The 21,655-nt window shown below is 33.3% G+C and overlaps 1 protein-coding gene across 5 annotated transcripts in view; it reads right to left on the bottom strand.

Annotated features, from left to right (window-relative positions):
• Positions 1 to 21,655, bottom strand: part of GABRB2 (gamma-aminobutyric acid type A receptor subunit beta2) — a 109,362-nt gene that overhangs the window by 7,359 nt on the left and 80,348 nt on the right. For 2 of the 5 annotated variants that reach the window (XM_014061465.2, XM_014061608.2), the window contains exons 7-11: positions 21,006 to 21,143; positions 18,474 to 18,626; positions 15,440 to 15,684; positions 8,514 to 8,624; positions 733 to 783 (exon numbers count right to left, since the gene is read on the bottom strand). In XM_014061465.2, the coding sequence (XP_013916940.1) occupies positions 733 to 783; positions 8,514 to 8,624; positions 15,440 to 15,684; positions 18,474 to 18,626; positions 21,006 to 21,143 (698 nt within the window). The remainder of the gene's footprint in view (positions 1 to 732; positions 784 to 8,513; positions 8,625 to 15,439; positions 15,685 to 18,473; positions 18,627 to 21,005; positions 21,144 to 21,655) is intronic. The other 3 variants (XM_014061687.2, XM_014061763.2, XM_014061839.2) reach the window with 3 other exon arrangements.

Here is a 21,655-nt window from a genome sequence, read left to right as displayed (position 1 = left end):
TTTCTGCAATCAAACATTTGTCAGATGATACTACTATTTAAGAAGGCTGGAGGCATCTACTTCTCTTCTAAAAACACACTGGAAATCATTTACTAGCAGAAAATTAGTAATGGATGAACTTCCATAGGAAGGTAGAAGTTTTGTGTTTTTCTTTATAAACATTAAGCAGATATCAGTTTCCAAAATAGGAAGTAAATTCAATTGATGAAAAACAAATTGAACCAATTTTTGAAGTTGATCTGTGTTTTTGATTAGGAAAGTAATGCTGAGTTTCAGAACAACAGAACAGGTTCACCCATTTCTAATGGAAATGTATGCTTGTAACAAAAAAATAAGCTTACAATACAACAGTGAAAAACATTAATTCTGCAGGCGCTTTTCATCCAGAAGGATCCCAAAGCGTTTTACAGACTTTAGAAAGCAACATCACTTCACCAAGTGCAGTCATCTGAGGCAAAAATGTGGACGCTATCTAACATTGCCAAACAATACAGTGTAGTTCAATATAGGAAATGAAGAATGCATTATCAGTTAGAACTAGGTGGTGATTGGGTAAATGATGTGGAGATGATTCAAAAGAATGAACACCCTTTGCAATTCAACCAAAGTTGGATAAGATCTTGGCATGAAGATGCCAGGTCACAAATAATGTGCCTTTGGGTCTGCAATGAGTTCAAGCTCTCAGTTTTACATCCCTAAGGATAAAACCATTAAGAAAACAATAAAATATACCTTTGTTGAATACATTTCTGGACAATGATATGTGCCAATTATTCTTCTGTCCTGTAAGTTAATAAAATCAAAACCAGTTTCCTTAGAAAAAAATCAGCTGTTAGTTTTCATTAAAAATTAATGCACTATAGGCTATTATTGTAAACTATGCACACTAATTAAAAGCACAGGGCAGTGTGAGCCAACAAGCAGCAGAAGTACTGTAGGTCCTTGTTTTAGAAATGCTGTTGTTGTCTTAGCCCTGACACTGTGGACAACATGTATTTGTAATGGAAGCAAATATAAGTGAGCGTATATATGCATGTATACACATGCACACATAGATATATCCAAACTGGTAGGCTTTGAAACCAGCCCAACCCTCTCCCCTCAACATATGAATTGAAATGATGTGAAAATAACATTATGAAAGTGCTTAAGGATTATACAGCAATAAAACACAGACTTTAGATGTAGCTTAGGATAATTCCATTGGAAGAAAGCTGAAAAGATAAAAATGAATGAATGGGAAAAACAAAAATGATGAAAATATAAAATGAATACTGTATTAATACTCAAATTACTAGTCATGGAAGCATCTTATAATCACCTTAAATCATTACATGGTAAATAGAACAAGTTGAATTTACAGATAGACCAAAAATCAATCATACAGTACTCTGAGGTACTGCTGATTTTTTTCTTTATATACTTACTTGGAAAGGCAATTCCAACCAGTTCCTAGAAACTCCAAAATGATGGCTATCTAAAGGAGTTGCATGTAACATTTTAATATATTGATGAGATGAGATCTAATATCTGAAACTATGTTCATTTATAACAAAGGGAAGTAATTATTTTTCTCTGGGAGTAATTTTACATAGACTATTATTTTCTGACTGGCTGAAATTACTGCACTGTTCACTTTCTTCTTTAGTATCAAATATGCATTACATAACTAACATGTGAACTGTACTGTTTTGTTGCTTGCTAAACACAGACTGAAAAATCAAACCATTCACAAAATTTCATCCTGAGGAAGAGAACAATAAAACATGTGGGAGATGTATGCAATATTTAAATTGCCTATCCCCTAATTCAAAGTAATAGAGGCCTTAACTCCAAATTGTTATAGAGTATAATTGAAGGTGTTAGTTAGTTGTAAAGTACTATGTAGCTCAAAGTGTGGGTATCTTTAACATTATCTGTTATAGGGAATGCGAGCTAAGGGTCTCTAGTCACTGAAAAATATAGCCAAAGCACCCCTACAGTCTCTGTAGGAGTTATCCTTCTGTGTAATGTCTTGTCCTCTGAGACCTTCCGGCCTTGCAGAAGCTGGCAAAGATCTGTCTGTTCTAGAACACCCAGTGACCTGAATTATTATTACTAAATGTAGTTTTAGCATAATATTATATAATATCCTTTTAATTATTATATTTATATGTATTCTATAATTTGCATTATTTCTTGCCTTTTACACAGCACAATGAAGCAGCTTTCTAAATAAAATAAATACAGAAATCAACTGGCCTTTCCTAGCTTTAAAAAAAATCTTCCTAAATGCTATTTTTTAAAATTCTAAACTTATTTACAAATACTATTTTGTTTGTTTTACTTTGCTGAACAGTTCTAGAACTGAATGGCAACTAGAGACCATTAGAATCAAAACAGCTTTTGTATTCCTTTTTTGACATCAGCCCAGCTATTCCTATCAGACAATTTATTGCAATACCCTTTTATGCATTACTTTACAGATTTTTGGCATAATTAAAATACACTTTGAAATAAAACTTAAAAATTTAAAGTCCAATTGCATCCTGATTAATTGTTCTAACAGTCAGGAACTTTCTCCTTAGTTCTAAGTTGCTTCTCTCCTTGATTAGTTTCTCCTTCTTGTCCTGCCCTCAGGTGCTTTGGAGAATAGTTTGACTCCCTCTTCTTTATGGGAACCCCTGAGATATTGGAACACTGCTATCATGTCTCCCCTAGTCCTTCTTTTCTTTAAGCTTGATCTTCTCTTTCCTCTTCCTTTCCCTTTTTATAAAAAATATACCAAACTATTGATCAGAGAAGATAGAAGGATTATCATAAAGACCACAATAGGTGTTATCTATTACAAACAAAAATAAAGAAACAAAATATGTCACCATCATAATTCAAGCCCTGGTTGTTTCTGCTTATGTCCTCATTTCAGAAACAAGTATATAGGTCACAGGGTATGTCTTCAAATGTTTTGCCACCCTTTTCCCCCTATGTCTTGTGCACTACTTATTAACATCGTACATAACAATGCCACTTTCATGATGTCTTTTCTGCTTAAATAATACTCTGTTAAGGTAACTATTTCTTTAGTTGATTTATTAAAACTGCTCAACTCAAAAACTATTTGGACAATATGTCCAATATGTATATTAAAACTCTATTAAAAACACATGACTGTTGGAACTGAAACAGCACTCCCCAACATGCAAAAAAACCCAAAAACAAAAACCTTGACAAGGCTTTCACAGAATCCTAAGCCTCATTCTGGGAACAGAACCAAGTCTTAAGAGACTTCTAGAACCCCAGGAGAATGGGAGCCATGTATATCTTCAGACAGATGCAACCAAGCAACCCCAATGACGGTTCTAGTCTCCTAACATTTGAATTGCTGTTCATGTTTAATTGTATCTGACTTGGCTTTGCCCTAACTACTAAACTGACTACAGTTCCATAAGACAAGGAGTTACACAAACAAACACACAAACAAACACACACACACACACACACACACACACACTGGAAGGTCTGTGCAAAAAACATTCTTGAAGGCACTGGATAAATTGGGTCCTGTAGGCAATCTTTCAGAAAAACAATTGTACCATCTAAATCTCATCAGAGATTTTTCTTTATATCACTATGCACAATTCTATGAGAACAAGCGCTAGACTGCTTAAAAGCAAGGTGATCAAGTGTATTAAGAGTTAAAAAGGTACTTAGATATGGATCCTGAAATTTGACCATAGCTGAGAGATAGAAGACATTATCGACTTTACTTCCAAAGAGCCTGAAGCTCTAAACAGAACATTTCCTGAACCTTTGAATGAGGAATATTTTTAAAATCAAGTTATTTTGAATTTGAAACATCATGTTTTCAGCATGAACCCCACTCTTATTTTAAGCATTTGGGAAGTGTACAATTCTCAGAATAGCAACATTTTACACTTGAAGCAGCTGTTTCCCACTCAAAACAGGCTGCTTTGGACTCAACGTTTTGATCCAAAGCATTTGTTCACCAGTATTTTATATGTAAATGTAAACTAAAAAAATTCCTCAGAGATAAAATATGTTGCCTGAGAAAAGTACTGTTGTGGCAAGACGTATTTAATTTTTCAAATGTACTGATGATGTAAAAGGACTGTTCTACTTTAGTCACTCTATGTGAATGTCCTAGGAGAGTGTTTCTCAACTTTAGCAAACTTTAAGAGAAGTGGTCTTTAACTCCCACAATTTGCCTGCCAGCTATACTGACTGAAGAATTCTGGGAATTGAAGTCCATCCCTTTTAAAAGTTGCTGAGGGTGAGAAATTCTGTCCTAGGATGAAGTAAAAATGGAATTCTGGGATCATTCTGATGCATAAAGAGTCTTGCACAGCTGATTTGACTTTTTTGGTGATGTCACCAGGATTTCTGTTGCAGAAATATGGTGAAGCTACCATCTATATTTTCTGAAACAGTCTACAGTTTGCTACTGTCTTTGTCACCTCATATATGTGTCTTATCACATTCTTACATAAGGCTAAGGAAAATAGCAAACAATTGTATTCAGGAAACTGATGGTTCAGAGCAAATTCTTATGTAACAGTGAGACATAATGATTAATAATGTTTTAAGTTTTTTTTTGCAGCATTAAGATTGCAAATTCAGTGTGAGTAGCATGGAACAAGTAAAATTCATTTATTGAATAGTATCTTTAATTCTACAATCAATCTTAACTTCTATGTTATTTTTTTGAACTATGTAGACCAATTTTTATATGATGAAAAAATTCAATTTCATCTTGGCAATTTGTCTTTTTTTGGGGGGGAAGAATTTTAGAAATAGAAGGAATTCTGTTCTGGGTAAAAAAACAAATGCCAATTAAGAATTAATGTGTGCTATTCTGATGCTGTATGAGACAACCAATGAAATGCAGTTCAACACAATGCAAGTATTGAACTAGAAAGGCATAATATCATAGTTCATTTCCATCCTAAGCTGGATAAAGTACGGAGTTATTGGGAGGAAATTGATATCTTTTAGTCTAACCTTCCTCATATTTTTTATGCTATATACATTCTCTTTAGTTGCCACAGGTAAGATATACCAGAAACAATCTATGGTTTTATTAATTGAAACAATAGCTAAGTGACTACCAATGGGGGGAAATATTACCCTTTCTATTATTTTTAATCAACAGGAATTTTGAAAAAAAGAAAAGAAAAATAGTCTTGAGACTGTCAGTTTGTCTGAAAGCAGGATAAGTCTTCAAAACCAGAATAAGGTTTTGAGGCTAAATTTGGTGCAGCAGAAGCAAGCAAAAGAAAAACTGGAGTTGAAAAGTGGGCTGAATCCAGCTGCAGAGGAAAAAAATCCATATTTTTCATAATACAGTATGATATTATTTGAAAGACAATTTCACAGCAGCTCAGAATTCAGCTGAGTATTCCATTCTTAACCATTCTGTCCACCCTTCCTGGAAGTATTAACTTCTATTAAGGCTTTTTCTTCCTTAGTATCCTTTCCAAACTGATGAAATACTGAAAAGAAATTATGTAAAGTCATCTAAGATACTATTTGTCTGTATGTTGTCCCCCCCCCCCAGCATAATAATCCTCTAAAAATGAAAAGAACTGGACCAATATTGGTATATAGGGAAAGAAAGATCAAGCTTTAAAATGGTGCTACTCTGGTTGGGGACTATCAACCTTGTAAAGTAGTCCAGACAAGAAACGCATCCAGTAGAATTAGCTCTACTTTTGTTGTAAGATTACATTAAAATTTTTTGAAGCCTTCCAAGTCTGCAAAGGTAAGTTGAACAGCAAGGGGGGGGGATCCACTGTGCCATGTGATTTAGATTAGCTAGAAAGCAGGAAATCCGATGATTCTAGCTAATATAAATCCTGTGTCACAGCTGATTGTCACCTAGCCGATCGTCAAAAGTACCGGTTCACCCAAACCACTAGCATTTTTTTTACTACCGGTTCAGACGAACTGGTCCGAACCGGTCGCATTTCACCCCTGCATTTCTCCCTCATTTTCTTTACAGCTGAAGGAGGAAGAAAAGTCCCTTCTGTGATGTTTGAAATGTCTACAGTCCAGTTGTGGGCTAAGCTGTTGTTTAATCTGACCATTGCCCTAAAGGGGATTTTCCCCTTGTCTCCCAAAGGTGATTTCCACAAACTGTTACATAAACTGGGTGTGGATTTTTTTTTTAAAAAAAGAAATATATTCCCCATTGCATCCATAAGGCAGAGACTGTTAGGCAGTGACTCAGAATACTTCTAATTCCTCCATTTGAAGTCCCATGCCTTCTTTCTTGCTGGTTACCCAATCCTGACCTATTCTTAAAAAGTTGGAAAGAATTCCATGATTTTTTTCTATGAAAGATGCTCATTGTCTTTCCTCATTTTGTTTATTGATTTACACACATCTTTATATCCTCAGGATTCTCACAATAAAACACAGTCAACAATATAAAACATATAATTTGGCCTCCCATCTAAAAGGAATCCTTCCCTGGTGTTATGGTTTTTAATTATGTTGCATCCCTTATCCCAAAGGTTTGGAAAAGTCAGTCCTATTGCTTGCTAAAACGATTGAAGGAATATGGCTGTCCTAATCTTAGTTGAGAGAGCAGGCTATTTCAAGTAATTTTTATCTGTACCTCTATTCTGAGTGGTCATTTATCTTATTTTATAAAGGAGAATCCTCTAATTTGAAATCAAATTTAATGTAATATTTAAGCTCATGAATAAATAAGGAAAGAACAAAATACTTGAATTTGCTCATCTACATAATACCTAAACAGCACACTCAGCAGATCAAGAGTCTGTGGTCATACCAGAGGTGGGTTCCTACCGGTTCGGCCAAGTAAGTAGTAACTTGGCCTGCCATGTCCCCAAACCGATTCTCTCGGCAGCGCCATAGGGACCATCATCTTGGGTTTTTTTCCTTCTGCGCATGCACAGGAGCATTTTTAATACTGTGCATGTGCACGTAGTGTGCATCAAGCACGCACGCAGCATATCCCTGAGTGAACCAGCAGTAGCAGTAGCCGGAACCCACCCTTGGATCGTACTCTTTATGAGTTACATCCCATATTTATTTCACTCAGAGATTGTTTCTATGTCTGGACAAATGTTAGGGGAATCTTTGCATCCCCCCCCTTTTTTTTTTTGCTATTTCTTGTTACCCAAAATCACGTCTTCTTCTACCTTCTCTAAATCTTCTGGTGAATCTATTTATTTCCCAGTGCATTCAGAAAATCAAAATGGGCAGTTATATATTATATCTAAAATAATTGTAAAATGATTTAGATAAAATTCCTTTATCTCTAAACAATACAGGAGTTCATAGATAAAAGAGATGGAAGTTATAAGTGAGTCTGGCTTGCAATTGAATAGCTTTAAAATAGTTTCAGGTAACAAGTTAAACAATGATGAAATTTTGCTATGTATGTATGTATGTATGTATGTATGTATGTATGTATGTATGTATGTATGTATGTATAAAACCTAGTAGAAGAAATTAACACTATCTGCCACAGATTTCTATATTGTTTTCATCTATTATTGCTTAACAATTACTTTCATTAGCATATATGTATTGCTTTTTCCTACTCTAGTACATATTTGATAATTACAATTTTAAACATACTAGTAGCAAGATTATAATTTAGCAGGTTTACTAAATTATTTAGAGCAACAATAAGGGAAAAAATATTGGTGCTCCCCAAACAGAAAATAGGTCAAAGTTGTGTATTTCACAAGCCCCAAAGAAGCTATCTATTAAAAAAGACATTATTGTTATAGAATGATACACCCTATGTGGAGAATGAAGAGAAAAATGTTCACCAAAGAAAGCAGAGTTAAATGTGATCTGAAGCAAAGCAAATCCAAGATGGCAGTGTATAAGAATATGAATTAAGATTCCATGAACATGTTAAGTATAAATACATTAAAAATGTAAAAAAAAGCCCCTCACATAACAACAATAGGAATGGGTAAGCAAAGCTAAAATTCAATATGATGGGAAATAGCTTATATTAAACAATTACTTTAAAACACACATACATAAACACAAACAATATGGCTTAAATAAATTTAAGGCAAACATAAATACATCTCTAAAACGGACTTCAATCATCTGAACATTGATGACAAAAAAAGAGTTAAAATGAAGACATTTTTCCTACTGAAAGATGAAATAAGATCATTCTGATTCTATTCTACAACCTTAGTTAACTCTTTTGTAATCATTAAACAAAAGAAGGATATAATTGAACAGAAAAAATAGCACAAAAGGCTAAATCAACATGGCTTTAAAATGAAATCGGCTGAATCAATTAATAAACTTTGGCATAGAAATATATAATTTGTTAATTGTCCTTTGGCTGTAAAAGTTACAATATAATACATAATGAGAATGTAATGGATACTTTATCTGGGTTTTAATAAAGCATGCCATATACAGTATTATACAATATCTTATGGTTAGAAGGCCAACATAAGATGTCTTGGACAGGTAATACAATCAAATGGATCAAAAACTGGCTATCTAACCGTTTTAAGAGGGTAATCGTAAGTGGCAGTCCATCTAGTTGGGGAGAGATTTCCAGTGGGATCCAGGGATCGCAATTCGGTCCCATTTTGTTTTATATCTTTATAAAAGATCTGGAAGACAAAGTAGAGAATACGCTAAATAAATTTTTTAGATTTGACTACTTAGGGAATGGTGAGAAAAACTAGAACTAACATAGTAGTTTTAAATCAATTAACTCTAAATGTCTTTGAAATTGGATGATAGCTTTACATTCCATTATTTCTAAACATAGAGACAGAAGAAGGTAACAGAACATAAGAAACTCAACAGAAGGAAAAAGAAGGCGATTTTGCTACATAGATCTGTGTCCTCGATCAAATATCTTTATGCTAATAGTATAGATCACATGACAAAATAGAAGAGGCTACACAATCTCACATGAAGCCTGATAATAATTACTAAATATATAAATAACTTGGGAAAAATGAAAACAAAGAACGTAAAAGTCAAGTACAGGAGATTCAAAACCAAATGTGGAGGAATAAGTTCCATTAAAGCCAATAGTAAAACATGCTGAAATATTGAAGGGGCAGTTCTTAACATAAAAAAACCCTTCTGGCAAATACTCAGTATAATAATCTTCAAACTATGTTTCCAAGTTATTTCCGTGCAGGGTTAGTACAGAAAAATGGCACACTTAGAACAAAACAAAATGGAAATTCATTAAAAAAAACATGGAAGGAGATTTTCCACATGAAGACACTGGAAATTCAAAGTGTACATTATAATTTAATTCAGCAGATCTATGCATACATTTTTTTGGTAAATTTGTGTTTTCAGAACTGATTACGAATTTTAATTAAAACAACCACAAAAACTGCATATTATTACACAGAAATTGTACAACAAATAAGAGGAGAATATGAGGTAAAATAAACTTTGCCATTTTTAAATAATGCTATATAATGTTATATTACTGATTTTATAGTAATTTCTTTGTATGATTATTGTGAGACATCCAGAATTATTTTAATTTTATTTGGCGTTTTTGGACTGTTTTCCAGTATTTCCTTTTTCTTAATATAGTTCTTTTAATATAAACAGATTTGATATCACTAATTTTAAAACAGAATTTCTCATCAGAAATCCTTTCTGCTTGCAAGGCTCCAATTTTACTTTCCTATTCTTACATTTTAGGATTGAAAACAAAATTTGTTAAATTTGATTCTAGTCCTTATATGTCATGAATTAACAAATGTTCCCTTTGCTCAAGGCAATGCTTAATATGATGTTCTGTGTGCTACCTCATTGTGCTATATACTAAAAAAAGAAACCCCTATTATAACTGCAAAATTTTGGATTTTAAGAGAGTCTAGGAGTACTCATATAATATCTGTTGGGAACTCTTAAAGCAGTTATATCTTTTTCCAGGAAATAAGCTGCTTTTGGTAACCTTGGTCCTCCTAGTTTTAGGAGTTCCCAATAGATTCTAGATGTATGCCTATACATGCTGCAAAGCACTCCCTTGCCCCTGTGTAACTGAAGTACTGCATAGCTCATGTACTAATCTTCAACCCTAGGCTGCTTCAATTTATTAGATTAACTCATACATCTTAGAAGACACTTCAGTAACACTTATTTTTAATGGTTTTCCTTTCATTCAAATGATAGTATTTCCCCAACTGTCCAGTCCAAAGAAAATAAAAAAAAAACTGTATTCTCTACAAACACCACCATTTTGATGTTATGGGGATCAGCTCTCAAGATTAAGTTTGAAAACATCTTTCCTTTGGTAAAGTCTGCTGCAATCACCATATAGTACTGATGGTCTCAGAATTTACACATTCAGCGGAAAATTCTGGTTTAGATGTTTAAATTTATGCTCATGTAGATACCAGATTTGGCGAACATATGAATACCAAATCAATTAGGTTGCTTAGAGCACTTTTGTGGCTCTTGAGATGAGATATTCCTCCAAAATAATTTGAAAGAAACTTAAATTATTGAAAGAATTTATGAGAACTTCAGAACTATTCAGTAGTTTGGAAAACTTCTGAATGCTTTTCCTTTGTTGAAGTTTTGTTTCACCACTGCATACCTGGATGGGATGATGAGGTTGCGGGCAGTAATGGAATGACTAAAATTTAGGGCTGTGTATGATCTGGAAATGCATCAGATGCATCAAATGTGAGACCAAAACTCTTTTTCTGGTCTCTGTGTGACCCCCCCCCCCAACCCATGCTGTAGTTTAAGAGTTTCATGAATTTCTACAGAGAAAGATTTTGAGGATATTTACAAATCAAAATATTTACCATAATCACTATCTGTTAAACATCCGTAGAGGATATATTTACTTATCAAGCAGTACTTCTGAATTTACCTTTGTGAAATTTGACATGATTTCTTGCCACAGTGCAAATCTACAATGTAATTTTTATAGACATTGCCCCTCAAGAGAGAACATTAATTAATGTATTCTACAAAAACATTTAGAATTCAGTTTAGAGATATAAAGCTTATATCAATAGGTATTTTGGATTACATCAGAAATTAAATATTCATCTATACTATTTCTAGTTTTTTCACTTTTTCTAAACATTTATAAATAATAAATATAGAGTTTATCTCTATATAAAATCTCTATAATATAGATATTTTTGAATTAAATTCATACTTCTTCCTTTTTTAAATTTATATAGACCCCCATCTTACAAAAACAATTCTTGGTAGCGCATAGCAATGAAATAAAACAACAATGAAAAAAACCACATATATATAAAAATCCATATTAATAAATATCATAAAATATCAAATATAGAAACTCTAGGTGATGTGAGGGATAACAATGGCCACCTCAACAATAGGCATCTCTGCAAGTCTCCAGTGCCCTGGGAGTCCCAGGTCTGATAACCTAATTAGTCTTGAGGGGCTTTCGGACTATCAAAATGGATGTACATAATCTAATTTTGAGACAAAGAATGTTTCTTAAGGCAGGTGCCATTTAGAGAAGGCCTGTGTTCTTGGACCCACCAAATGTAGGTCCCGAGATGATGGGACCCTCTCTGCTAAATCTAATGGGAACAAGCTGATAAGAGTGGGGAGAAGTAGTTCCTCAGATATAGATATACTTTCTTTTGATATTTCTTTTATTAGACCAATTATAATTGTGATATTGAATAATTGTGTGACATCAGTAATTAACTTTTTATTCATCAATATCATTTTTTAAAAAGAAAAATATACCTTTGTTCTAAGTAAACTAAAAAGATTATAAGAAAACTTAATAATAACAATAATAAAATAAGCACAGACTACTGTTGATATATTTCTTAAAACAAGGAAATGAATATCTCTATATTTGTAGACCTCTATATGCTGTATGATTGTTAAACAAAACTATTTGTTTTGATTTGTAAAATCATATTTTAGCCAATTTATAAAATGTTCTACAGGTAGTCTTTGACTTATGATCAAACAAGGTGACAATGGTTTTGGAAAGGGGCTTTATGGACTGCAAAGCATTGAAAGTGCTGATGTAACTGATGTAAAATGTCACACTGCTAGTCTGTAGTCATGTCATTTCAAGTGCTTGACAGTTGACTTGCATTTATGACCAGTTGCAACATCCTATGGTTGCATGACAGCGATTTGCAATCTTTGGGAATGGATTCAGACTTAAAGCCACATGATCTGTTTAATGCCATGTGATTTGCTTAATGACTGCCATGAAAATGTTTAAAAAATAAGGTCTAATCACATGATGCCTCTGTACTGATGAACAACTTTTGGCTGAAATTTTGGTGCCCTTCATGATTTTAAATTGAGGATTGACTGTATTCCATAAAATCCCAAGCATCAACCTAATAGAAAGAAGATCTGATCCACACAAATCACTGTGGTTTTTTTTTTAAAGCTGCATTCATTTTTAAGTTTGTAAAGGAACCATGTTCCCAAATATCTACTGCTATTCTTTTAAAATTAGGCAGTTTTCATTCCATTCTTTTTATACTTCCCTCTTCCATTGTTTTATTTCAGAATTTACATATTATTTTTCTACCCTGAGATCATCACATTACTGCTTTGTTTATTGTTAATGTGGTATAGAAGGCATCTATAGGTAATTTCTCAACTTAGCGGATTCTAGCATTTTCAAACCTCATCCAGACATTGTTGTGCCAAAATAAAAATAATGAAAATAATCTACATTTTGGTAGGGAGTGATACAGAAATAGGGTTTTTATTTTCTTTCAGTTAGCCTTTTAAGCTATTTTGTTTGTATTTCATGTGGCTAAGTGACATTAATAAAGCATTCTAAGTCATTATTGGAAAAATGCTCTTGCCCTCTGCTTCCTGCTTGGTTGTCAATTAAGAATAAGTCTGGTGTTCTAAAGATCCTATGATACTTAGAAAATTATTGTAATTATTATAAGCAAGGATAAGGAAAAGTATTCCCAAAGGTGCTTTTTCAAGAGGCAACTGGACTTTTTTGTCGTTCCTTAAAGACATTTTGCTTCTCATCCAGTTGCGACAGTTAGAACGGAAGAAGCTTTTTGGATGAGAAGTGAAGCATCTTCAAGGAACAACAAAGAAAGTCCAGTTGCCTCTTGAAAAAGCACCTTTGGGGTAATCATGACCTGAATGACTGAGAATCTCCGTAGACATTGAGCAAAAGTATTCATTTTTTTTGAGGTCTGGAAAGTAGTGCCTCCAGGGGGCACCCTTTGCCAACTGAGACATTTGCTGTTTTGCCTTCTATTGCATATTGCAGAACACTGTTTTTGCCCCTCCTGCTGCATAACTCCTCTTTTCCAACTTCCACCTGACAAAAATAATGACCAAGCCAGCAATTTCAGAATGTTAATTAGGGCAGAAAACTATTCTCTCCAGCAATTGCCCCCTTGCTGTAAAATACTAGACAAACAAACAAACAAACTCTACAACTCATTTGCGAGGACATATGGCACTCTAAACTCACTGACATTTTCAACATCCATAGTAATAAAAAGGTAGATGTAAATCGTACTTAGGATTTTAATTTTTATATGTATTTTTGGGTGTCTGACTCACTGGAGGAAATAGAATTTTCCTCAGTTAGTATTTGTAGCATATGCCGAATATTGTGGAAAATATTTTTCAATAGGTCCAGTAGTTTTACTGAACTATGGTACATGAAATGGGCTAGACATACAGATATAGATACAGATCTAGCCATAAATTATTTAAAGTTCTTCCATTAAATTCAATTTAATTCAATGTAAGGGTACCTACCTACTTAAATCAGATCAACTGAATATAAATCCCTCCAAACTCCATGAAACTTAGCTTTTTAAGTAAACATGATTATGTTGTGTAGTACATTTTAATTAATGTAATTTATCAATGTTTTCTAGATTCTTTTCTTGTGAAAAGCCACTAATGAAAGCAGTATATCACTTATACTGAAAATTGATGAATGCTAGCATATTCTTCTTTTCCTTGCCTCTCTATACTGCATAATCTATTTTAATAAAACTAAATATAGAAGCTAGATTAGGCTAGCAAGAGAGGTATATGCTATTTAGTCGGTCATTGTGCAGTTTACCTCAGTCCACTTGTAACTTATAAGCAAATAAAATTATCACAGCACCACTATTATAATACTGGGGCTGGAAAAGAAGAATTAAAAAAAATCTAATCTGGAATTATACAATTTTCAATATATCTCTGATCTCCTTTCCTTAATTTTCATGCAAATACTGATAAAAGAGTTTAGATTAAAAACATTATTTATACATTCAAATTTATATACATATAATTTTACAAAAAATATATTATCTGGATTAATTCTGTACTTCAGTGGAACTAGATTTTCGCTGATACCTTTGCTGTAAAAATATATTGTTAACATGCTAGCCTGTAAAATAAATAAATGAAAACACACAAACACACACACACACACCCACACAATTTGTTTTTCTCATAAGACTTCATGCAGCTCTTTAGCACTTTTAGCCATCATTTTGGATTGTAAAAGTCTTCAAATATCACCCTGAAATATGATAAAAAATTGAATGTGCAATATATAGATCTTGGAAATCAACCTTGAGGAAAGAAAGTTCCATTAAAATGGCAATGTAGGCTCCTAATGCATTAAAAGATGATTTTTCGAGATGATTTATTGTAGATCAAATAAGTATTATTTATTTTGTAATCAGAATAAAGTCACTTTCTTACAACACTACTTTTTTTTTTGCCTAACATCATGTAACTCTTGACCATTTCTGATCCCAAGGACTAACTAGAATCATGTGAATTTGATGGTTTTATTAAGAAGCAAAACTGTCAGGAGCACTTCCAAGAAATAATTTAATTCTTATTATAAGTTGCTTATATGTGTGTGAATCTTATTTGCCTACTGCAAATGATTTTTTAAATGTTGCTTTTACCATTGGTTATTATCTATATTGTGTCTCTCTCTTTTAAACCACCCAAAGAACAATGTAACTAGATAGCTAAAAATGGTAAACAAATTTAAATAAAATACATATTCATATGAAGGAGTTGAGCACACACCAGAAGTGTGAAAAAAGGGGAAAAACAATTCTAACTAAGCAAATGTTTGCCTTACTTTAAAAAAAAAACAAAACTTCAGCATGTCTTATTCATTTGATTGCTTTGAAATGGGCTTATTTGACCTCTGTGTAATGAAAAGCTTTAGATCAGTTTTCATTTATATTTTCAGTAGACTGGATAAATCCTCCAGCTGTAAATAAAGGCACATTTTCATTGCATTGGAGCTTCTGATCACCTGGAAAACCCTATCTTAAAAGCCAAGATGTTACTCTCTTATTCCTATGTGACTTGTTTGGCAGAGGCTATCGCTTCTGAAAGGCCTGTTAGGAAGAAATGAATCATCTAATACTGCAACTGGGAGAGGACACTCTATAAACTTCCCATTTCAATTTACCTTGTTGACATCCATTCGTAATTTCTCATTGTTAGCACTGGCAGCTCTTTCTGCTGCTTTCTTCTGGCGCTGTGGTCCCCTCCCAAAAAAGATGTAGTTCACCAAGGCATACTCCAGAAGAGCCATGAACACAAAGACAAAGCAGCTCATCAGATACATGTCGATGGCTTTCACATAGGGGATTTTGGGTAGTGTTTCTCGCAGATGGGTATTAATGGTTGTCATTGTCAGCACCGTTGTAATCCCTGCAAAACATCACAAAGCTCCAATTTAGTATGCATTTATGTTTTCTCTGTTTTTCTGTGTGTATTGCATGTATTTGTGTGTTTTTCTTGTTAATGTGCAAAGGTCATTGTAGTATAGGGTGCATATCCAGAAAATGAAAGAGAAGCTTCATTCCTACATTTTACTTCTGCTTTCCTTGTTGTTTAATTCTCAGCGGTGCTGAGAAAATCTTAAGTATTATTAATTATGCAAACCAACATCAAGGAAATGCAGTAAAATTTTGGTTTAATGGTTCAGTTACAATGAATGAATTTACTGCTGTTTAATAGACCAATGCTTGGTAAAACTGAGGGTGTGTCAATTAAATTGAAGTTTTACTGCAAATGACAGCATTTATATCAATTATGCACACAAATGATGCAAATTTGGGTTTTATTGAGCTCTGTTAAAGCACAAGGAAAGTTCCTTCTCCTGATGATTTGTTAAATAGAGAAGTTACTACAGGCAGGATGGAGGCTGCTGTTTTTCCATTTCATGTTTTTTATAGTTAAGATTTTTTATATGTTGTTTTTTGGTTTGAAACGTTTGGTTTGGTTGTCAGAAAAAAAAACTTGTTCAGAGTTTAGGACCTTGAAATGGAGCTCATGGATTCTGACATTGAAGGAACAGTCAACAGTATGTTTAACACATATTGCTTTATAGTAATATTTCTTCTTATAAGCTAATAAGGCATACACAATTGGAGGATTTGGATCTTTGGATGTATTGGAAGACACAAAGCAAAAACCAATTCTAATAGAATTCAATGGTTCATTACAAAATAAACAGAGAAATTGACATATATTACTTTTAAACTACAAAACTGCAACATATATTAAAGCTGTGCAAGAAATCAGAACTTTCTTTAAAAAACAGTTTTGTTGGGAAGACCTCACTCTAATGTTTGATTTGTGTGCAGTGATATGATTGCCATGGTTAGATTAGGATCTGGGAAACCCAACTCAGGACAAAGTACAGTGATGATTTCAGGATGTTTGCTATCTCTTAAATTATTGTGAACTGAAATTGAAGGACGAGTACTGTGTGCACCATCACATGGTCTTGAAATAGAAATGGAATCAATAAATAACAAACAGTTTTGTTTATTTTTCAATTTATAAATGGTACCTTAATCCCAAAGAATCAGCAAGATTAAACATTAAGTGTAGTAAAATAATCTAAAATTGAAATGCAGACCAAGCCAAACAAAAATACCCAAATAACAGTAAACACAATTTGATTTAAAATATCTGGGCAAATAAATAGATGGAAAAAGTCAAAAAATCCCTACAAAACAAATGTCTGTCTATTCTGATCTGAGATATAATCTAGCTACATTTTTATCTCTCCATAAAATAGAAGATAGCATTAAATCTATGAATAGAGGACAAAGTCTAGTTCAGACAAATATTTATTTACTGGTATAAGATATAAAATTTCCTTCTCATCCCTATGGGTGGTATGTGTCTTCCTCAATCTCAGGTCCTCTACCAGAGATCAAACCAGCTATTAGTTTCAGATATTATGATATGGACAATGCGTCCTGTAGACTGTACTGAGTATAGTTCCTGTCAGCCTGACAGATTCAAAATTACAGGAAGCATCTGTGAGAATCGTTGCCTGCGTAACAAGGAGTTGTTATTCATAGGTAACAAACTTGAAATAGCACCAAGACAATAATATCTAAGTGTATACCTCCTGGCAATTATTCTTTATAGGATTATTTTTGGCAAATTTTGTAATTTGTAGAATTTGATACAGAAATTAGCAGAAAACAACATAATCCTATTAGTTAAGAGTATGGCTTTATGTTCGTGTGATAATGACTTTAAGAGAAGAGCAATTGAATTTTACAGTATTTTTGGGTAAGAAATTCTAGAAGCTACCTTCTATTGAATCAGCATATACGGTAGGTCTAATTCAATATTATTTATCCTGATGAGCAGCAGCACCTCATATTTTGGGTGGGAAAGGATATTTATTATATCTGCAACTCCCTTTTCAAATTATCTTTAATCCTCACACCATTCAGAGTGGTTTTAAGGTAGGGAGAGGTTACCTTCAGATATAAAACAAACAGACAAAACAGACAAGGGTTTAGGACTGGAAGGAAAAGGAAGGGCAGATAGGCCAGTTCTTTAAGGTGACATCATATGTCTAATTCAGATCTGCTGATTTTGCTTGCCTAATTGGTGGTTTTCTCTAACAATAATTCTTGTTCTTTTGTCTCATAGCTGGCAGTTGAATTTGAATAAGAGTCTTTTCCAGCCTTATTACTGACATTAGTCATATCTAGGGCTTTTTATCTGAAGTTGATGTTTCCTCCGTGAAATATGCAAGTTTCCTTTATAATTTAAGTGGTAAAATCACATGAGAAACAGAAATTTTCACATTATCAATAACATAAAACAATATTGTAAAAGCGATCAGGATTAGAACAAAATGCAGTTTGTGTATTTCTGTGAATTTAATTTATAAGATAATGTGTTTAATTTTTCAGCTGCAATATAATTAGTCAAACATGGAATCTTATAATGGAGTTGCAATGACACTATGTAATAATGCTTCAACATACCAGAGGACATTTCATGTAGTCCACATGAGTTCACATTTCAGTTAGGTTAACTATTTTAGATAACTTGGAACCAATTTGCTTAGGTATGTGCAAATGCTAGCCAACAGGAAATGTTCCACTCATACAATCAGACGATCTAAGTATATATGTTTGTATAGTTAACATATTCAATGTGAATAAATAAAAAATACCTACCTAAAGCCACCCTTGCAGCTGATGCATCATAGTTAATCCAGAATGATACCCAAGACAGAATTGTGATCAGAATGGAAGGCATATAAGTCTGCAGAATGAAATAGCCAATGTTTCTCTTAAGTTTAAAACTTAGGGACAATCTGGGATAGGAACCTAGAACAAAAACAAAAAGTTTTCAAATACTGTTTGAACAAGCAACATGTAAATAGATAATTCCAGACTATTATGGCTATTGAGATGAAATGCCATTAACTTAACAAAGGAACAAACAACCTAGGGATCTTAACTTATACCTAAAGAAAGTTTTCAAAAGGCAATGAACAGATACATCAGATTTGCATACTGAGTGTGTGGCAGTACACTGCCTGCTTATCCAAATGGGTGAGATATGACAAGAGTACATAGTCATAGCTTTCACAGAACTCTTTTTAATAATATAGAAAAAGTGGAGATTACAATCTGTAGTGCTACTTATTGTTGATTACATGTGTAATCATTACATGTGTAATCAACACCCAGAATGCTCCTATTCCTACTGGTTGGTTTTTCTTACAGGGAGGTTGAGAAGCAGGTGAAATCTACCTCCCTCCCTTCCAATGTATGTATACTTCTGTATATAGGTGATGCCATGTCATTGGTTGAAACCCCAATGATTTGCAGTAAATGTAATTTAGAGTGTATAAAGCAACAAGGAATGCAGATTTGAAAACTAAGTCAAGAATCTAAGCCTGCTGAATGAATATGGAGAGAAAACAAAAGAGAATAAAGAACAAATAAATACATTGAGATGGTTTGATCACTTAAGAGAGTGAATGACAATCTATTTGCAAAACAGATACAGTATATGAATGAAAAGTGAATGGTTAAGAGGAAAGGGAAGACAACGGAGGTTATGGCTGTATGAAGTTAGGGTGGGGGATCTTAAAAAGTGTTAAATTTGAAGAACAAAAGATAATAAATCAATTAGAATATAGAAGTGGTAGAAGTCAAGATATTTTGCCAGGGCGGAAAAATATTTAAAGATATAGTAAAAATATGGAAAGTTATTGTGAAAACTGTTTGCATAAATCAGATTTATTTACGTTCTTATTTTTAACTCATGGCTTTAATTTCTTTGATTTATTATTTTTCTATTTCTGCACTTCACTTAACAGTACTTACCTTGAAAGGGGGTAAATAGCATGATGCATTTATTTGTGTCATCCCACGCCCACACATGCATGCAAACACACAAGCACACATTACTAACACATGAATAACACGTGCAACAGTCATGGTTCAACACAACTGCAGGAAGGATATGACAGAAATATGTCATATTCATATCTCTATGTGAGTATTTTTCAGTATCAAATCTAAAGCACTGCACAGTTATAATGAATAGACTCTGTATAGTCATATGAAAAAGTAAAGAAATCTGTAGGAAAACATAACAAGCTGTGGCAAATAAAAACACAGAAATTGTATCTCACAAATTGTCTGGATCTAAACATTCCTCAAGAGTCCAACTCAGGTCTCAAATGGAATTTCTAATCCTGCTACTTCCAAAGCTTTGTGCTCTGTTCTAAGAACAAACCAAAGGCTGTATTCTACAGATTTGCAATATATAAAAATAATAATTATGATTTGGTTTGATTGGCAAATTGGAAAGTTATTTCTCAACCATGGATTACATAAAGTAATTTCTTCTTCTACCAAGGACTGCTTGCCAAAATAAAAAAATAACCCAACTCAACTAGATTTAGATGTCTGAATAATAGAATAGAAGGCAGCTAATGACTATTCTATAGGGAGGCATTAAAGATTGGAAAGGGATAGTATACTTTACAATAATGAAAATGCCTGGATAAAGTTTTTCTATTTAGCTTTGAGAGGAGAGTACCTCTAGAAGACAGAAAATAGTTTATTAGCTTGTATTGTTAACTGTCCTTTATAAACTGCTGAATAAGCCATATATAGTTATTTTCTGTGGGTGTGTAGCACTATGTATCCAAGAAACTCTTCAGAACTCTAAAATATGTGAACCAAGCATAATTCACAACATTTTAAAGTATCTGCATCTTTTGCCTCAACTGCATGGTTGCCTTCTATAGCTGTTGCATTGTTCTAGAAAAAGACAGTTTCTTTAAAGAGTTACCGATAAATCCTTTCCCTGGCACATCTTTATATAATTATTGAATAACTTTAGGATTTACTATTTATACAAGGCAATCCTATGCATGTTTACTCAGAAATAAATCTGTTGTATTCAGTAAAATTAATTCCTGGGTAAACTTGCAGAGAATTGCAACTTCAGTCTGCTTTTTACTATATAGCTATATTCAGAGAACAACTGCTATTGGATAGAAGCTATGGAAATTTCAATCCATAACAACTGGATGTAATGTAACAGTGCACTAATTAACATGTCCAAAGTTATTTGAAAGCCCAAATTATTTTGTAAAACATGCAGTTCACCATTGTGTAATATTAAAGCAGTTTAAACAAATTTTACATTAGAGAAGCTTTCCCTTTCTCAATGTCCTTACAAACCTGTTGAGAAAACAACTTTCTTGGTGATAAGTTTGTAATCCACTATAGAGAACTGTGGCAGTTCAATCTTTGTCACTCCTGTAACCGCATTATCACCCCCGCGCCAGTAAAATTCAATATCATCAGTTGTGTAGCCATCTGTTAAAAAAAACAAACAGAAGCAAAGATTTAGGATATAGTTCTCTCACACCACTATAACTATAAGAAGGTATTTTATTTGGAACCTTGTAAATATTTGCAAAACAAAAGCTCTCTAATGCACATATTCCACATATATTTCAGCCATGCTTAATTTAAGTATCAGGCAACTATAAGGTAGAATCCACTTAGAGATATAAATCAGAAGAAAGCTGGTAGAAACAAAGAAGTGTGCATCCTCTGTTGTGGCAGGAAAGATCCATAACTCCTTGCCTTGGGATATCTATCTACTCTCTTGACTGGTTTCTTGAGGAAGGAGAGCCAGGCATCCTATTTTGCAAAGCACAGTTCTACTTTTGAAAGGGTGCCAAAGGAGGCTCCCTGTATGAAGGCCTCCTGTATTGCAAGGATTTCTTAGTTCAAGTCAGTACAAATTAAAGATAAAGTTACTGATAAATCAGTAGACATAATTTTAACTTCCTTTTCTGGTAATGTTAAATTGTCCCCCATTC

Source organism: Thamnophis sirtalis, unplaced genomic scaffold (genome assembly GCF_051295495.1).
Source record: "Thamnophis sirtalis isolate CommonGarterSnake01/CBP01778 unplaced genomic scaffold, rThaSir2_p1.2 scaffold_3, whole genome shotgun sequence".
NCBI classification, from domain to species: domain Eukaryota; kingdom Metazoa; phylum Chordata; class Lepidosauria; order Squamata; family Natricidae; genus Thamnophis; species Thamnophis sirtalis.
Note: the sequence above shows the minus strand (reverse complement) of the source record. Positions and strands in the feature narration are given on the sequence as shown.